The sequence below is a fragment of the Phacochoerus africanus genome, chromosome 5, assembly GCF_016906955.1.
Source record: "Phacochoerus africanus isolate WHEZ1 chromosome 5, ROS_Pafr_v1, whole genome shotgun sequence".
Classification (NCBI taxonomy): domain Eukaryota; kingdom Metazoa; phylum Chordata; class Mammalia; order Artiodactyla; family Suidae; genus Phacochoerus; species Phacochoerus africanus.
Window position 1 is genome coordinate 131,020,282 of NC_062548.1, and position 16,678 is coordinate 131,036,959.

General features: G+C 54.9%; 1 protein-coding gene across 3 annotated transcripts in view; it reads right to left on the reverse strand.

Moving 5' to 3' along the window:
* The window catches only part of GRHL1 (grainyhead like transcription factor 1), a 48,283-nt gene that overhangs the window by 3,103 nt on the left and 28,502 nt on the right, over positions 1–16,678 (reverse strand). For 2 of the 3 annotated variants that reach the window (XM_047782665.1, XM_047782664.1), the window contains exons 9-15: positions 13,357–13,515; positions 7,981–8,068; positions 6,684–6,823; positions 5,444–5,481; positions 3,273–3,364; positions 2,854–2,939; positions 274–338 (exon numbers count right to left, since the gene is read on the reverse strand). In XM_047782665.1, coding sequence (XP_047638621.1) covers positions 274–338; positions 2,854–2,939; positions 3,273–3,364; positions 5,444–5,481; positions 6,684–6,823; positions 7,981–8,068; positions 13,357–13,515 — 668 coding nt within the window. The remainder of the gene's footprint in view (positions 1–273; positions 339–2,853; positions 2,940–3,272; positions 3,365–5,443; positions 5,482–6,683; positions 6,824–7,980; positions 8,069–13,356; positions 13,516–16,678) is intronic. The other variant, XM_047782666.1, reaches the window with a different exon arrangement.

Genomic DNA, 16,678 nt, shown 5'->3' on the forward strand with positions numbered 1-16,678 from the left:
GTAGATAATTTCCTAAGGAAAAATGTCTTCTTCCCCCCTGTGCAGCCCAGGGAACGGCTGTGACTGGGGCGCCGTGCTGTACAAAAGAACTGGACCAAACGCTGTAAATAAGCTATACGTAAGTAACGATGATAATCAAAGAAAAAACGTGAGTTTGCATTGATGTTTCTATAACCGGTTCTCGACCAGACACAAATGCGCGTGAGAAACATCAGTGTCTCGTGATAGTAACGTAACTGAGAGGCGGCGCTCAGCACGCCAGCCAGTGCTCACCCTTTTTTACACTTCTTGAATATTTTCCCGATCTTGTCTTGCGGAACATCGTATTTGTCTGAGATCTAAAAGAACAAGAGAAAACACTTACAAGATGCTGTTTTCATAGCTTGACAAAGACACGCACATATTAACATAATGAACAGTCACTCCACTTTCCGCTTTTCACACAGGCACATGCAAAGCCACAGAGAGGAGCCCGGCCGTGTCCTGGGGAGGGGGTGCCGCCCGCCTCTGGGAGAGCTGGCATCAGGCGCTGGCAGAGGTCAGGAGGCTATGACACGGCCATGGTTTTTTTGGAATCAAGACTTCAGGAGCAGTTTCACGTTTAGAGAAAGCCAGCAGAAAGCTCGGCGCTGCCCGGCCCTCCCGCACAGCGAGCTGTCCTTGGGCTATGAGCCAAGGCTGCTGCTACAGGAGGAGCCTGCCGTCCCTGTCGGGTCCCCTCTCTGAGCGGCCCATTCCTGGGACTATGACACTTATCCGACTGGTACACAGAGGCCTTGACTGGGTCTCAGAGAGCTGACCCGAAGGCAGACGCTGGCTTCACTTCCAGCTGGCAGGTGGCCTTTAACCCGCAGCCTCGGCTGTAAGACAGCGAGACTCTCAGCTCACCTGCCAGAGGGCGGCTGCGGGGTTGGAGCGCACGCAGCCAAAGCAGGAGTTAATCTCCCAAACAGGGCGACGGGGAGGAAAAAATTATTTACTATCCAACCGCCCAGAAGGAACCTCAACCGCCCTGATCACAGCAGGAGCCTCTGCAGGTCCTGCCCACAGCCTCTTGAGGCGGGGGGCGGCGGCGGCGGGAAGGCAGCCCCTCTCCCTCGCATCCAGGGGGCGGCCCCAGGGCGTGATGACGTCAGCGCGTCATCTGAATCCTGGTACAGACCCCTCCCGTGCTGGGGGCACCACGCCCACCCTCCCTCTGAAGAGCAGGGCTCCAGGCGGCCCTGGGGGCTCTCAGATGACCCTCTTTCAGATGGCTTTCGGGCTAACAGAAATACACACCTCTGACCAAAGCCAAGCTCCCACTGAAGATGGAGTTCATTTCTTTTCCGTATCCCTGGGTAGTAACTTTTTTTGTCTTTTTGCCATTTCTTGGGCCGCTCCCGTGGCACAAGGAGGTTCCCAAGCTAGGGGTCCAATCGGAGCTGTAGCCACCAGCCTATGCCAGAGCCATAGCAACGCGGGATCCGAGCCGCGTCTGCAACCTACACCACAGCTCTCGGCAACGCCGGATCCTTAACCCACTGAGCGAGGCCAGGGATGGAACCTGCAACCTCATGGCTCCTAGTCGGATTCGTTAACCACTGCGCCACGACGGGAACTCCGATAATGGCTCTTTTTCTCTTTATGAAACCCCGCCCCAGGAGACGCGAGACTGCAGTGAATTCCTTACTAGTTGTGAACAAGATGTACTTGGCACAGTAAGTCTCCATTTTTTTCACACTCTCCCCTCCCTCCGCAGTCAAGAGGCTGCATGATGCTTAGGAAGAGAGGAAGGCTTGTCAGAAGACAAGGTAAGAAAGGGGACCCAGGCAAAATCACAGGAAATGACAGAGGGCCGGGTGCTGCCGGTGGCGCTGGCTGCCGCGCAGAGGAAGGGCCTAAGGTGACCAAGCGGTGGCGCCCCCTGGCCGCGGCCCCGCGTTATTGTCCTTCGTGGCGTTTCTTAGTACCTGGCAAATTACACAGGACTCTGGTTATTTATGGTCTCCAGCTTCCCAACTGGAACTCAAACTCCACCTGGCACCATGTCACTGACTCCTTTAACCAGTGCCCAGAGTGGTGCCTGGCCTAAGGCAGGCCCTTAACAAGGATTTGTGAAATTTTCTGTAGTCCGGGGAGCCAGGGGACAACCACTTCCAGCCCAGTCTTGTACCTGCTTTGATTCCAATTTACAAGGGCCAAGGCTGACCAACATCAAGGCAGAATGCTGATTCCCTGAACTTCACCCAGGGGCAAAGCCAGAATGGGGAACCAGCTGGCACCCCTTTCACATCTCTCATGTCCCAAAGGGCAGGCTGGGGTCCATTTGCTCGCTGGCCCTTTGCTGAGATCTCGCTGGAGGGGCTTCTGGTCATTTCGGGTCACACCTCTGAATTCTCACAGACAGGCTCTGGGCGAGATCTTGACCCGAGCACCGTCATTCCCCAAGAACAAGAGTTTCAAAGGCAGACTGAGCAGCCAGTGTCTCTGCGGAAGTTTTGAAGATTTTACTTGACTGTTCGCCTCTGAGAGTTTATGACGTGGCACTCTCCCTTCAGCCCTGGATGTGAACAAGAAACTATTCCACAGGTCATCACAAAGTCCCTCCCTTCAGGGGACTGGACACGGCGGAGTGACTGCACCTACCTACCAGGTGACTCAGGGGGGAGGCAGCGGTGTGAGATGGGGCGGCCCTGCTACCACCGAGGACCGAGTCGGGTGCGACACGAGTGGACCACGCCACAGGCGCAGACAAGGCGCTGGGGGGACTCAGGACAAGAATCCGGTGGCCGGGTGAAATCTGTTCCAACCAGATTCTACCTAAGTGTGGTCTGACTTTCAAAAGAGGATCATAAAGGTGCTGCTACTTACAGCCTCCATCAAGCCTTTCAAAGACGGAGTCCTGAGCATCAGGGCATCAAAGACTTCTTCCGACTCCTTCCGCACATAGAGCAGCACTGGTCCCCAGGCAGGAGGAAGCAGGGAAAAGAAAAGCACAGCTTAGTGACCAGGAGCAAAACAGAACAGACCGTGGGTGCTGGTTAAGATGCAGAGAGACGTCCACAACCAGGACGGCAAACACGAGCCAAGACAACGTCTGTCTTAAGGAACAGCTTCCAGCTCCTTCTGCCTCTGCTCCAAGTCCCAGCTCGAGCCAGGGGCTGGGCTGACGGAAGAGACACTCGCGAACATCCGCAAGGACAGGACCTGTTTGAGCAGCTTACGCTTTCAACGGATTCAGAGCCCACCTCCAATCCCAATCTCCCACTAGGACGCGGACACCAACGCACCTCGCTTTGGTTCTTCTATCCGGGAGAGCTTAGTGGGAGGCGGGATCCCAAAATCGTCCTCGGACCCGTACGGCCCCCTTTTCAAGTTGGACCTGTCAGGCATCCAAAGCACAGAGTGAGGGACCTCACCTCAAATCACTCGCAGAAACAAAAGGAGTTTGGGGCTGTCTCACCCAATTTTTTTTTTTTAATGACCTTCATTCTATATCTGGTCCGACTTCCTTATTCTGTGGATGAAAATCAGAGGCCTAAGGAAAGATGCGGACCGAACCAGGCAGGTGCCACTGGATGGCAGAGCGGGGACCACACTCGGGTGCCTGCCAGGCCCTTCCCTGCGCTTACACGGCTCAAGCTGCCCTCCCAGGAAAATACGAATGGAGCAGGTGGAGCTGAGACGCACTAGGAGACGGCCTGCCAAAAAGGGAGGGAAAAGCAGAGCCGGGCTGCCTGAGACAGAGCATTCCAGGGGAAATAAATCTAATCTGGAAAAGGCTGATCATTCAGCTCCGAGGAATTTTAGATTTTAGGTTGCAGATATCGGGGAATCTTTGCAGATTCTTCTGAGACAAGGACGCTGTGGTCAGTGTGTGGCAGAGAGCAGAGGGAACTCCAGGACCTACAGGCAGGAGAAGCAGCTGGGGACTTTGCAGACAATCCCAGCATACAATTCCAAAGGGTTACAATTCAGCAGTGTCAGCAGAAGGACGAAGGGGGGAGTGTTTACAGGCGCGTCGGAAGAAAGACACAAAAACATCAGAGGGATTGGCTGTCAAAGGCACAGTTACAGCGTGTTTGGTGCTGGGAGGTTCAGAGGAGGTGAGCAAGAAAATGGTGAAATAACTGATAAGGACGTTAAGTGCTTGTTTTTGAGCAGAATCATCACTTCTAGGACAGAGGTCTGCCTCGGCTTCCAGCACATCACCCGCCGTGGATGAAGGCACTGGCAGAACGTTGGCAGAACACAGAAGTAAAGAGGCGGTGGCGAACCTGCCTTCCGAGAGGCGGCCGTGGCCAGCGTGGGAGCAAGGCTGGCCCGCGAGGGGGACCAGACCCTCTACGTGGTAGAGCGCAGAGCGGGGAGGCTGCCAGGGTGGGCAGTCGGGGCTAGGCGGGCTGAGGAGGGTGCCCACGGGTGTGGGGAGCAGCAGCACCTCAACAGCAATGAGCACCCCTAGGGGCTCAGTTTCTAAAGCCCAACCTGCACCCCAAGGAGCCAGGGCTCCCTGGAGAAGAGGCTGCTTTCGGCTGGAGAAGGGAAAGCACAGGTGCCTGGAACACATCATGCCTGAAAGCGAGGACGTGCTGGGGGGCAGGGGCGCATGCCCGGGGCAGCCAGGAGCAAGCCTGAGGGACTCCGCAGCCCTCAGGGCAGTGGGAGCAGAGGAAATGATGCTGCTGGGTCACGACGGATGGAAGACAATGGGCACGCGTGCGTCCATGCTGATAGAAACAGGTACAGAAAGAAATGCCACGTTACCGAGGACTGAACTACTGACAAAGCTGCGAAGCGCCTCCCCGGGGAGGAGCCTGGCAGGCAGCACCTCAGTCAAGCCATCAGCGCCCGAGTGCTGTCAGCAAAGGCCGGGTGAGGCTCCACTGGGCCCTCCTTTGCCCAGTCAAGGAAATTCCTGGGACAACTGGCAGAGCCTGGCTGGGGTGAGTGGACTGGCTGGTACCAGGGCCGCAGCGGTAACATCCTGACCTTGCTCCGCAGGAGAACATCCTTGTCTGTGGGTACACACCACACACCAAGCTATTTGAGGATGAGGGGTCAGCAGTCTACTCTCGCACAGCTCAGGAAGAAGTCAGTTCTTTGTGCTGTCCTTACTCTTTTTTTTTTCGTCTTTTTGCCTTTTCTAGGGCCGCACCCATGGCATATGGAGGTTCCCAGGCTAGGGGTCGAATCAGAGCTGTAGCCGCTGGCCTACGCCACAGACACAGCAACGTGGGATCCGAGCCGCGTATGCAACCTACACCACGGCTCACAGCAACACCAGATCCTTAACCCACGGAGCGAGGCCAGGGATCGAACCCACAACCTCATGGTTCCTAGTCAGATTCGTTAACCACTGAGCCATGATGGGAACTCTGTGTTGTCCTTACTCTTAAACATTTGAGATTGTTTCAAAGTAAAAAGAATTTACTAAAAGAAAACAAAACATAAATCTTACCCTTCACCCTCCAATTCTTCCGAGGAAATGGGAAGGACCTAGGACCAAAAAAAAAAAAAAAAAAATTGACCGATCTCGCATAAAACCCTTTAGCTGTATTTTTTAAGGACCAGACGCTTAGGGGTGTCTTAAACTCCTCTGGCAAACTTCAGCCCTGGGCCGAGCCTGGCCCAGTGCCCGCTGAGGCCAATCAGGTCTTTACGGGCACACAGCCACGCTCACCGATGATGCGGTGTCTTCGGCGGTTTTAGCAGAGCCGCAGAGGCGGGCAGTCGCAACAGAGACCACCTGACCCCCGCAAAGCCCCAAAGATCTACTCTTTGGCCCTTTACGGCACAACACTGCTGACCCCTGCTCAGCCCAAAGCGTCTCTAGAAAGGGAATACCCTGGTGGCGGCTTCCTCCAGGAACTCGGCAAGTCTGCAGGAAGCCGCACAGAAGGGCAGGGCAGACGCCTTTGGGGTATTTCTTAGATCTCAGCCTGGAGGGACGCTCCACCCCACCCAGGCCTACTGAACTTTGGCTCCAAGCAGAGTGGGCCTGCGGATTTGCTAAATTTCACATCAGTTGCCAAGACGTGGCCAAACGTGTGCCAAAGAGGATCCACTATAGGAAGCCATGAAGCCGCCCGGAGGCCCCTCATGCCACTGAGGCTCCCACCCCATGTGTTCCTTGGCTTCCCGTCCTGTCCAGACCCACATAAGTTAAATTCATAAGGTCACAGACTCAGACTCCAAGTCACGTTACTATTCCAGTGTCTTTTTTTTTTAAAGGCCACACCTGTGGCATATGGCGGTTCCCAGGCTAGGAGTCGAATCAGAGCTGCAGCCGCCGGCCTACACCACAGCCACAGTGACGTGGGATCCAAGCCGCGTCTGCGACCTACACCACAGCTCAGGGCAACGCCAGATCCTCATCCCACTGAGCGAGGCCAGGGATCGAACCCCCAATCTCATGGCTAGTAGTCGGGTTCATTACTGCTGAGCCACGACGGGAACGCCCCGGTATCTTTGAAATGAGCTGAGACATGAATACATAAGATCGCACAGAATTAAGCTGCCGGGCCTGGGACCGCGGTTCCGAGGCCACAGCGCTCACACACCTGACTGCAAGGACGTTGCGTGGCCCAAACCAGGTACTCCCAAGAGCTGGCCCTGACACTGGTCATGGGTAAGACCGAAGCCCTTCTCTCTGCGCAGCCGTCCTTCCCTGCGGCCACCCTGGGATCCTGGTTACCTACGTGAGCGCCTCGCTGGAGGTTGGCGAAGTGCACGTCGGGGATGAAGAGGACCGGCTGGGTGTCCAGGTCAACGAAGGGCTTGAAGACCGTGACGTCCATGCGTTTGTGCGAGGGAAGCAGCGGCACTTTGACGTCAGAAACTTGAAAAAGAATGAGGGCACCACAATCAGAGCCTACACACACAGCCCGGCGGCGGCCGCCACCCGGCGTCTTCCTCCCTGTTTGAGAAACTTAAATTGCAGCAGAAGACGAGATACGGGCTGCGCCGCCGGAACGGAGAAAAACCACAGCTTGTGGGAAGGAGTGTGCTGTCTGCATTTACACAAAGATCAGCCGCGGATCTCCGCAAAAGCGGGAGAGACAAAGCCATGTGTCAACACAGACGGTCACGCAGAAAACCTGGATTGGAAGCAAAGCATGTTTGGGTTTTGTCCGAAAAGCAGAAACACAATTCAGAAGCAGTTTCCGCTTGGGCCTCCGAACTAAAGCACCTGGACAGTCCGCTCCAATTCAGAACACGCCCCTTAACCTCGGCGCTTCATCTGCAGAACCCAGCCTCAGGGAGTTGGGAGTTAGCACGACCGCCCAAGTTTTAATGTCCAGAATCACGGACTCCATTGTCCCGCAACGTCTGGCCCCAAAGGGCTCAGTGATGAGCCGTCTGGGCCAGTTAGCTCGGAAGTGACATGGCGAGGCTGGCCTGCGATGCCAGCAGGAGGGCCCTGTTGCACTCAGGCCGCTGGCCGCTCACATGCCATGGACCACTCACTGCCCACAAAGGGCAGCTTGCTTTTTCTCCTGTTAGCTGGGACCTAATGGGATTTTTGACCATGAATAATGGTCATTTGAAAAAAAAAGAAAAGAAAGAAAGAGAGAAAAAAAAAAAGCTTTCCCGGTAAAATGTCGAAAGAGAGGCCCTATAGATTCTGCAAACGTTGGAATATTTGAGTGCAGAAAACTACACTCATTGGGAATTAATTAAGACCACACAAATTCCAAAGGGCGCTATCATTATTCTTAAAATTCTAGACACGGTCCAGTTTCATCATCGGCTATTTGGGTGGAACTCGTAGTATTTTTCAGGACTGGAGCCAACGACCTGAGCCGCTGAGCCCGACCTCCGGGAAAACTCAGAATCCTTCCCGCAGTTCCCCAAGCGAAGCCCTGCGCCTCGCCCCTCGTCTGTCTGGCGTCTGGCTGCGGTGAAACCTGTCCCCACGCCCCGTCTCTGCTCGAACCCGCGCCTCTGTCCTGCGGGGAAAGGGCGAAAACCCCTGGTGGGAACACTTCTACTTACAGGCGTTCAACTGGGAGCTGGGGTCAGTACACTTGCCTTTTCTTTTGCTCTGTTTTCGTTCTTCATCCCTGATTTTCCGCTCAGCTCCCTGGGTCAAGAGAAGACGAGACGGGAATTTATTTATCTGTGCGCGTGGCCCCCTTGCAAAGATGGAGCCCTTCTCCTGCGCCCCCCGCCCCCACCCCCCACCCCCGTGCGGGGGGCTCGTTTCTGGAGATGTGCTGCACTGCTTGTGTCATCCGTGGAGCTTATCACAGTCGCCTCCTCTCAAAAGCCCTTAGGCTTAAACCATTTTTAATGACATGACGTCCCAGGAAAACAACACTCGTTCCAAGAACAGACATTTGCAGCAACACGGATGGACCTAGAAATTATGCGAAGTGAAGTCAGCCAGACAATGAGACACCGAAATCAAATGCTCTCACTGCCACGTGGAATCTGAAAAAAAGGACACGATGAACTTTGCAGGCCAGACACCGACGCACAGAGCAACTTACGGTGTCCAAAGGGGACAGTTTGGGGGATGGGGGGATGCGCTGGGGCTGTGGGACGGAAATCCTATAAAATTGGATTGTGATGATCATTGTACAACTATAAATGCAATAAACTACGAAAAATAAACTAAAAAAAAAAAAAAAAAAAGAACAAACAGACAGAGCAAACCCCCCCTCAGCGACAGCTACGGTTAAACGGAAACCTACCAAGATGGGCTGCTGTGACAGACGCTGGCTGCAAAGACACCAGTGACTTCTCCTGCTGTCTGGTAACAAGGAAACGAGACAACCCAAAGGGACCGGCTCTGCGTGTACTTCCCTGTGTGGCCAGCGTGGCCCGAGAGCTGTGCCGCTGTCCAAGGACTTGGCGCTACGTCAGTGACAGACAACGGCCAGGACGCCCCAAAGCCGACGCCGAACTAGAAATCCGCAGTGAAGTCACTTGGGAAAGTGTGCTCCCAGGCCTGTAAAGACGACACACGGACACAGCCGGCTCCGACCAGACAAGGAACGGCAGGGCCACACGACTGAAGCCACAAGCGTGTCGGAACAAACACGACCTGAAATTAAGCAAGCGCGATACAAACAAAACGACTCAGTCGTCGCTCTGACCGACCTATCAGCCTTTATTTCTGGATGGCACAGGTTTCTTTACCGAGATGTCCAGGTAAGCATGAGCTGGTGACCTTATTTTTCTACAAATGAATTCCCTGATAGCAAGAGAGCAAACAAAAACTCCAGCCCACTGATTCTGGCGCGATCACACAAGAAAGCCACTTGCACAACGTGGGAAACAAAACCACCTCCTGCCTCCTTTAAAAGGGGTTCCGCTGCGGACGCATCAAAACCACACGACCTGCTTACAAACGCTGCTGTGTGGTAATGACATAAATGTCACCTCCCTGACAGAGGACGCACAGGTGTCAGCAATCGCCTAGCCAACCAGAGACTAAGTTCACGTAAGCGGTAAGTTATACCCCCTCGGAGGTATTTTTACAAAACAGGACAATTCCTTCCTTACTCATCAGCTGTATCTGCGAAGAATGAAAAGGGGCTTCTGCTTCCCCGAGGATGGATCACCCCGGGCCACACGTACCCTCCGCTCAGAAACAACTGAAAAAAGACCCCAAAACACCTGCCAACAAGGATGTTTAAGGCCCAGCCGCCAGGCAGCAAAGAACAGCAATTCCTGAAACAGGAAGCAGGCGAGGTGAGCCCTCCAGGTGCCACGGCCCTCGGGGGGCATCTGGGAGGTTCCTGGCCTGAGGACGCAGGGGGGCCATGGCAAGGCCACGGCCAGGCCGGAGCAGCAAAGGGAAAGGTTCGAGACAAAGCAGCCCAGAGGCCTTTGGAGGGCCCCAGGGACCCCACGGAGCACAAGGACGCCACCCGCAGGGGGAGTGAAGACGCCCAAGAAGCCAGGAGAGCAGGGCCTGAAACTCACACGGGCCCACACAGCGCCTGTGCCCAGCGAGTGCCCGGGGCAGCGGGCAGTGGTCAGGATGCCGGGCCTCGGTACAGGAGTGAAACCGCCTGATGCTGAGCCCTGGCCCAGGCCCACCGGCCAACCTGCACACAGGAGACCTGAAAGGATGACACCGCGCCCAGGAAGATTCTCGGGGTTACAGAAACATCCAGCACCCAACAAGGTAAACCTCAGGGGCAGCAGAGGGAAGTGAATTTGACGGGCACAGGTCCTGGTACGTCGGAGCTCAGGAAGGAGAGGAGAGAGGATCACGGAGCCAGGGGACAGGGCCGCAGAGAAGAGGAGCTCGAACCCGGGAGAGACGACGCGCTTGGAAGCAGGAGCTGACAACCAGAGGCAGGAGAATCCGGAGCGGCTGTGAGGTCCCAGGGGCTGAAAGGCTCCAGGACCGTGAAAATTCATGACACACAGTATACACAGAATATTTTCTTCTCACGCGGGATTTCACATGAACCCTAACGGCGGAGATAAAACGGGCGCTGGGGTGTCTAAGGTCACCTGCTCTGTCCCCAGGACCCCAGGGCCCTGGCTACTGCACAACAGCGCCACATCCTCAGGCCGGGAGGGCTGGGGGCGGGGGAGGAGACCCACCGCCTCCCCCCCACGGGGCCCTCTCCTCCAGCCAATGCGGGAGGCAGGCAGGGCATGTTTGCAGGGGGCTTACAGAGAAGGCCCCCCAGAAGGCCACAGGGAGCACCCCTACACGCAGGTACCTGGTTCCAGCACGGCTCTGTGGGTTCTCCTTCCACCACCACAGAGCTCACACCCCACGGATGGAGACACAGCGACAGACGCTGGCCTGCTCACGGGACACGCGTGCGAGACCCTGGGGAGTGCAGTCCCATCACACGCGCCCGAAACACAGCGGCGGCCCCCAGACCTCACCCCTGCAACCCCGGAGAAAGGGCATCTGCTGCACAGGGCACGTCGGCGCCCGGGCACCCGGCACAAGGCTGGCTTCTACCTGCTGTGTGCCCGCTGAGTAAGAGGATGACGGGACAATTCCTGAAAGCTCTCCAGCTCTCCATTTCCTAAATCAGCTACCAGTACAGGGGTCCCCCTTGAAAAGGCTTCATATTAAAACCGAATTTGCTTAAGAGCCTCAATCAGTGCCGTTCCTTCTCCTGAAAACTGCTTACTCGGTTTTGACTGCCTGATGCGGGAAACGAGTCCCTGCTAACTTGTGCTGAAATCCCAGGCAGATCCCAAGTGTGACCTGCTCAGTCCATGAACGCTCAGAGTCTGAGGAAAGACACACCAGAAATTGGGCAAGCATTTGGAAAACAATTAGATTTTATATCTGTTGAGGCAAATAAGAAATCGGAGCCTATAATTTGTATGACTTCACGTTTCATTTCCTTTTTATAACAATTCATCTGAATTTTTCTTGTATTTTACAGAAGCAGAAGCAGCTCACGACAGATGAGAAGTGAAAACACGGGTCTCTAAGACGCCGCCCTGAACCTTGAGGAGAGACCCTGATGTGGGGCTGCCTCTGGGGGGCACTACTGCAGGTGCAGGTCCCGCCGGCCTGAGGGCCCCAGAGCAGGCCTCCTCCGTGGTTCCCATGTGAGGCCTGCCCAGTCTCGGCAAGAACAAACATCTTCAGCACATTCAAAAAATGAACTTATGGAGCTCCCATTGTGGCACAGTGCACACGAATCCGACTAGGAACCATGAGGTTGTGGGTCCGATCCCTGGCCTCGCCCAGTGGGTTAAGGATCACAGCCGCGGCTTGGATCTGGCATGGCTGTGGCTGTGGTGTAGGCCGGCGGCTACAGCTCTGATTAGACCCCTAGCCTGGGAACCTCCGTATGCTGCAGGTGCAGCCCTAAAAGGACAAAAGAAAAAAAAAAAAACCCAAATAGCAGATATGAAAAATTTTTAATTAAACCAATAAAATTTTAATTTCCCCCTAGATATTTAGAAAAAGAACATGGATATTCAGATAGTTTTTCTTTGACTGAAAAAAACAAAAAAAGAGTGTGGTATGAAGGGGAGAAACCTGACTTGGGTCGGAAAACCCCCCTCTTCAGCGCGTGCGGGGCGCTGCAGCCGCAAGCCGCGCTCCACCGCAGACACGACCTGGCATCTGCAAATCTGCGGGTGTAGACTAACGCCCCCCAAAGACGTTCATGCCTGACGCCCAGAACCTGTGACTGTCAGCTGTCACGGCAAAGGGGGGGGTGCCCCTTGGCCGACCTCAAGACAGGGACCGTCTCCTGGGTCACCTGCGTGAACCCAATCTAATCCCAAGTGTCCATCAACGAGGAGAGCCCGAGACGGGGGGCGAGGACGGCCCTGAAGCTGGGGGGGCCCCGAGCCAAGGACTGCGGGCAGCCTGCGGAAAGCAGAGAACAGGCGCTGGGGTCTCCCCCGACAGCAGAGGGAGGCGGCCTGCCAACAGCTCGGTTTCAGCCCAGAAAGACCCGGGTCCTGCCGAACTCTAAGATGACGGGCGCACGCTGTTCTGAGCCTCTGAGTCTGTGTCATCTGTTAACAGCAGCGAGAGAAAGCTAACACACCCGAGCACGTCCGGGCACAGGGCGGGGCTGAGCCTGGCGTCTGGGGAGGCCCTGGGGACCAGGCCGGTCTCAGCTCAGCCCCGGGGCCAGGCCTGTGCTCTGCATCCCCAGAGCTCGAGTCGGACACCGGGCCTCTGACGGCAAACACCCTTCCAGCTTTCCAGTACCTCCGAAGGAACCCAAGTAACAGAGAGGTTTCAACAGGATGAAGAGGGGCCGGCAGTGGGAGAGTCTGAGAGGGAAAAGTCCGTTCTTCCCTCTTAGCTCTGGGACGGCTCCGCCTAGGGCGAGGCCCCGGTGTCTCCAATCCCCAGGACCCCGAGGGCCCCCGAGTGTCTCTCTGGATTTGACCCAGCTGAGCCCCTGGCTCTGCACCTGCCCAAAGCGCCCATCTCTCTCCTCTGCACATGAGGGCAAAGAACTGGCGCCAAAACCACGCTCTTGCCCAGCCTCCCGGCTGCTGTCAGAGGCCTGCGACCCCGTGTCTCCTGCCCGCTGAGCTGGCTGACCACCTGCCGAGGGCCGGAGGGAGGTGAGCCGGTGGTGGCTGTCCGCAGGGCCCGCAGCAGAGCTCGGGCACAGCTCCACGACCCCGGCCACTGCCCGCGGGGCCCCGCGAGGGCTGGGGGCAGCGGGATGTCGCCCTCATCAGACCCGCCCAACAAAATGCGCTTGTTGCCCCTTCTGGCTTTTCAGTCGGAAGGAGATTATTTTGTTCCCCTGTGGGACCTAACTTGGCATGGCCAGAACATTTGTAGCTCATTGGCAATAATTTGTGTGTGTGACCAGCAAGACGTTCTCAGGGACTCAAACATTCCAAAGACGCTGGCCTTTTCCGGCGAGGAAGGCCCCGCCCGGGCCCCCGCCTCACCTTGTCACAGAAGACCTTGATCTGGCAGTAGGCCCGGTGCACGGGCTTGTTGCTGCGGTTGTTGTAACTGTAGGTGTCAATCTGAATGTTCAGAGGCAAGCCCTTCACGCCCTTCTGAGAAGAGAAATCTGTGCTCAAGCAGTTCACCGAGATGAAAACCTGCAAGGGAGGAAAAGCTTCCATGAGCAACAGGCCCCGAAGGCCGACTGTGCACAGCTTGTAAAACACCGGTGTCACCAACACTGTCCCCAAGCGCTCTAGACGAGAGCTCGTTTCTCATTCAAGAGGAGGGTTTTGTTTTACGGTTTTTGTTTTGGCTGCATCTGTGGCACGTGGAAGTTCCCAGGCTGGGATCGAACCCGCACCACTACAGCAACCTGTGCCACAGCAGTGACAACACCGGATCCTTAACCTGCTGAGCCACCAGGGAACTCCAAAAGGAGGTTTTGAAAAGAGATTATAAAAGGTTTATTTTATATATTTGTTTGTCTTTTCAGGGCTGCACCTGAGGCATAAGGAGGTTCCCAGGCTAGGGGTTGAATAGGAGCTGCAGCTGCCGGCCTACACCACAGCCACAGCAACTCGGGATCCTTAACCCACTGAGCAAGGCTGGGATCGAACCTGCATCCTCATGGATACTAGTTGGGTTCATTAACCACTGCGCCACAGCGGGAACTCCCATAAAGGGTTTATTTTAAAACCACCTTTGATCATGGGAATGGCAGACTTTAAAAGGGAAAAATTAGATAGCAGCTTTGACTCCTATCATTCTCCCTCCCAGAATATTTATGTAATATCACACAGTAGATGAGAATGGTTGTCTTAACGTCATTTTAAAATGTTCCAAATGGCCTAGGTTCTCTTTACAGCTGTTTTATAGATTATTACAAATTGTTTGGGAATCTGCCTGTATTTATGCCTATACCATCTCCTCGGAGAACCTGTAATACCTATGTTCTCATATTCTGGAATTTGTGAAACTAGTCTCAGTATTAAAGTGGTAATGAAGGCTGGTACTTAGACCCAGGTGAATCTTGTACGGAAAATGAATGTGCTCCATCCCCGCCCCCACCCCCAGATTTGTGATTCTAGATTCTAACCTCTGCACACACGGTCTCGAGGCCACTGAGCTCCCCTTCAAAGCTTTAGCGTTAGAATTTATTTCTGATGCACGCGCGCCACATAGCGGGTACTGCTGGAATTACAGTTTTAAAAAACAGGTTGGCACGTTTCAAAGACCCAAGACTCTGGATTCCTTTGAGCCCACGAGTCGACAACCCTGTCGCCCTACCGACCAAGGACAGATGGACCACAGTCACGTGGAATGCCAGCAGCTGAAGTGAGACCCAGAGAGGGAGAAGCTTACGTCAGAAGAGGGGAAAACCTACAAAAAGGCAGCACAGAAGGGAGTGGGAACAGAGGGTGACGAGGAAAAAGTTAGGGCCACGAGGACAAAGAACGCGCTCTAGAAGGTTCGCAAAACGTCGAACCAGGGTTTCCCCTCTTGCTCTGGTCTCTATGCTGTTTATGAGGAGGAGGAGACCAAAGCATCCTGAGGGGACTGAGACCTCGTCCAAATGCACAGATTTAAAAGTCGCCTCTCACCTGCTGTCCCTTCACCAGCTCCACTCAGCCGGGTCCACGCACCGCGCCTCCCCTCTGTCCTCGTCCCTCTTCCTCCCCCACGGCCTCCTGTCCCAGTCCTGTCGCCTCCACAGCTCCTCTCTGCCTCTGCCTCAAGGCCCTCGTCCAGAAAGTCCCCAAGCATCCCGCACTGCGACACGGGGCCGACGGCCGTGAGCGCGTCCCGTCTGGGGACCTGCGCCGGGCCCTCCCCTCGCACACACCATCCCGTCTGTCACACGGCCACTGCCTGGGGAGGGTGTGCTCTCCTGAGTTTACACGTGAGGCCTGGAGAGATTTTTTTAAACCGTCCCCGGGTAGAGAGCAAAGGGCTGGCATCCACACCCAGGACTCTCACGGCTCTCCTGCCACCTCTCTTCCCAAGGCGAGGGCTCACCCCGGACAGATGCCCTGGCGTTGCTTTACTACTTGGAATGGCTTCTCATTTTTAGTGTTTTTAAATTTTTATTTATTTATTAGTTTTTTAGGGCCATACCCGTGGCATATGGAGGTTCCCAGGCTAGAGGCTGAATGGGAGCTACAGCTGCCGGCCTACACCACAGCCAAGCCAGATCCGAGCTGCATCTGCGACCGACACCACAGCCAAGGCAACGCCGGATCCTTAACCCACTGAGCGAGGCCAGGGATTGAACCCGCATCCTCATGGCTCCGAGTTGGGTTTGTTAACAGCAGAGCCACGACAGACACTCCTGGCATGTCATTTTTAGAGGGGCTGTGTCTTATATTCCCGACCGGGCGGTAACTACCGAGCAGGCTGTGTCCATTTTCTCCCTCCTTTCCTGGTACTCGGCAGGGCTCCTGATTTCGGAGGGCCTGATCCAGCCTGATTTTTCTTGCCACTTAACTCATTTTCAGCAAATAAGCAAATTGCTTTACTTTTTAAAATACCTAAATCTAGCTATGGAGGCAAAAGGGACACATGAATTTCAAATCTATTACAGAAGCTTACTGCTTTAACTTTATATCATTTTTCTATTTATTTTTTTAAGTAACCTTTCAGGAGTTCCCTTTGTGGCACAGCAGATGTGAATCCAACTAGGATCCATGAGGATGCAGGTTTGATCTCTGGCCTTGCTCAGTGGGTCAGGGATCTGGCATCACCGTGAGCTGTGGTATAGGTCACAGACATGGCTCGGGTCCCCTGTTGCTGTGGCTGTGGTGTAGGCTGGCAGCTGCAGCTCTGACTGGACTCCTAGCCTGGCAACCTCCATATGCTTTGGGTGCAGCCCTAAAAAGCCAAAAAATAAAACAAAATAAAAAATGAAAAGCACTTCACGTACGATTCATAAATTGAAGTTAAAAGACAGCAGAGAGAACAGATGAAAGAAGGACAGAAAGGCAGACAAAAAGCCAGAGACAGAAAGACAGACAGAGGGCCGGCAGTCTATGCAGACAGCTGAGCCCACCCACGCAGCCACACCACCGCCTTTCTCATTTCACAACCAAATAGAAAGCCGGAACGGTTCCATCGTTCTAGGCCCCACGGCTCCATCCCTAACTCAAAAACAACTGCCCGGGAACGTTGCTGCCCCCCCAACAACTCCAGGAGGTCTCTGCCCAAAGTGAGTTTCCCCTCACCAGAGGATTCCACGGTAATCCAGCCCCACACCTCCCCAGGGTCGAGTTTCTAGTCAAAGCAGCAGGAAGCAGGAGGCAGACACCAGGAGCAGCACAGACT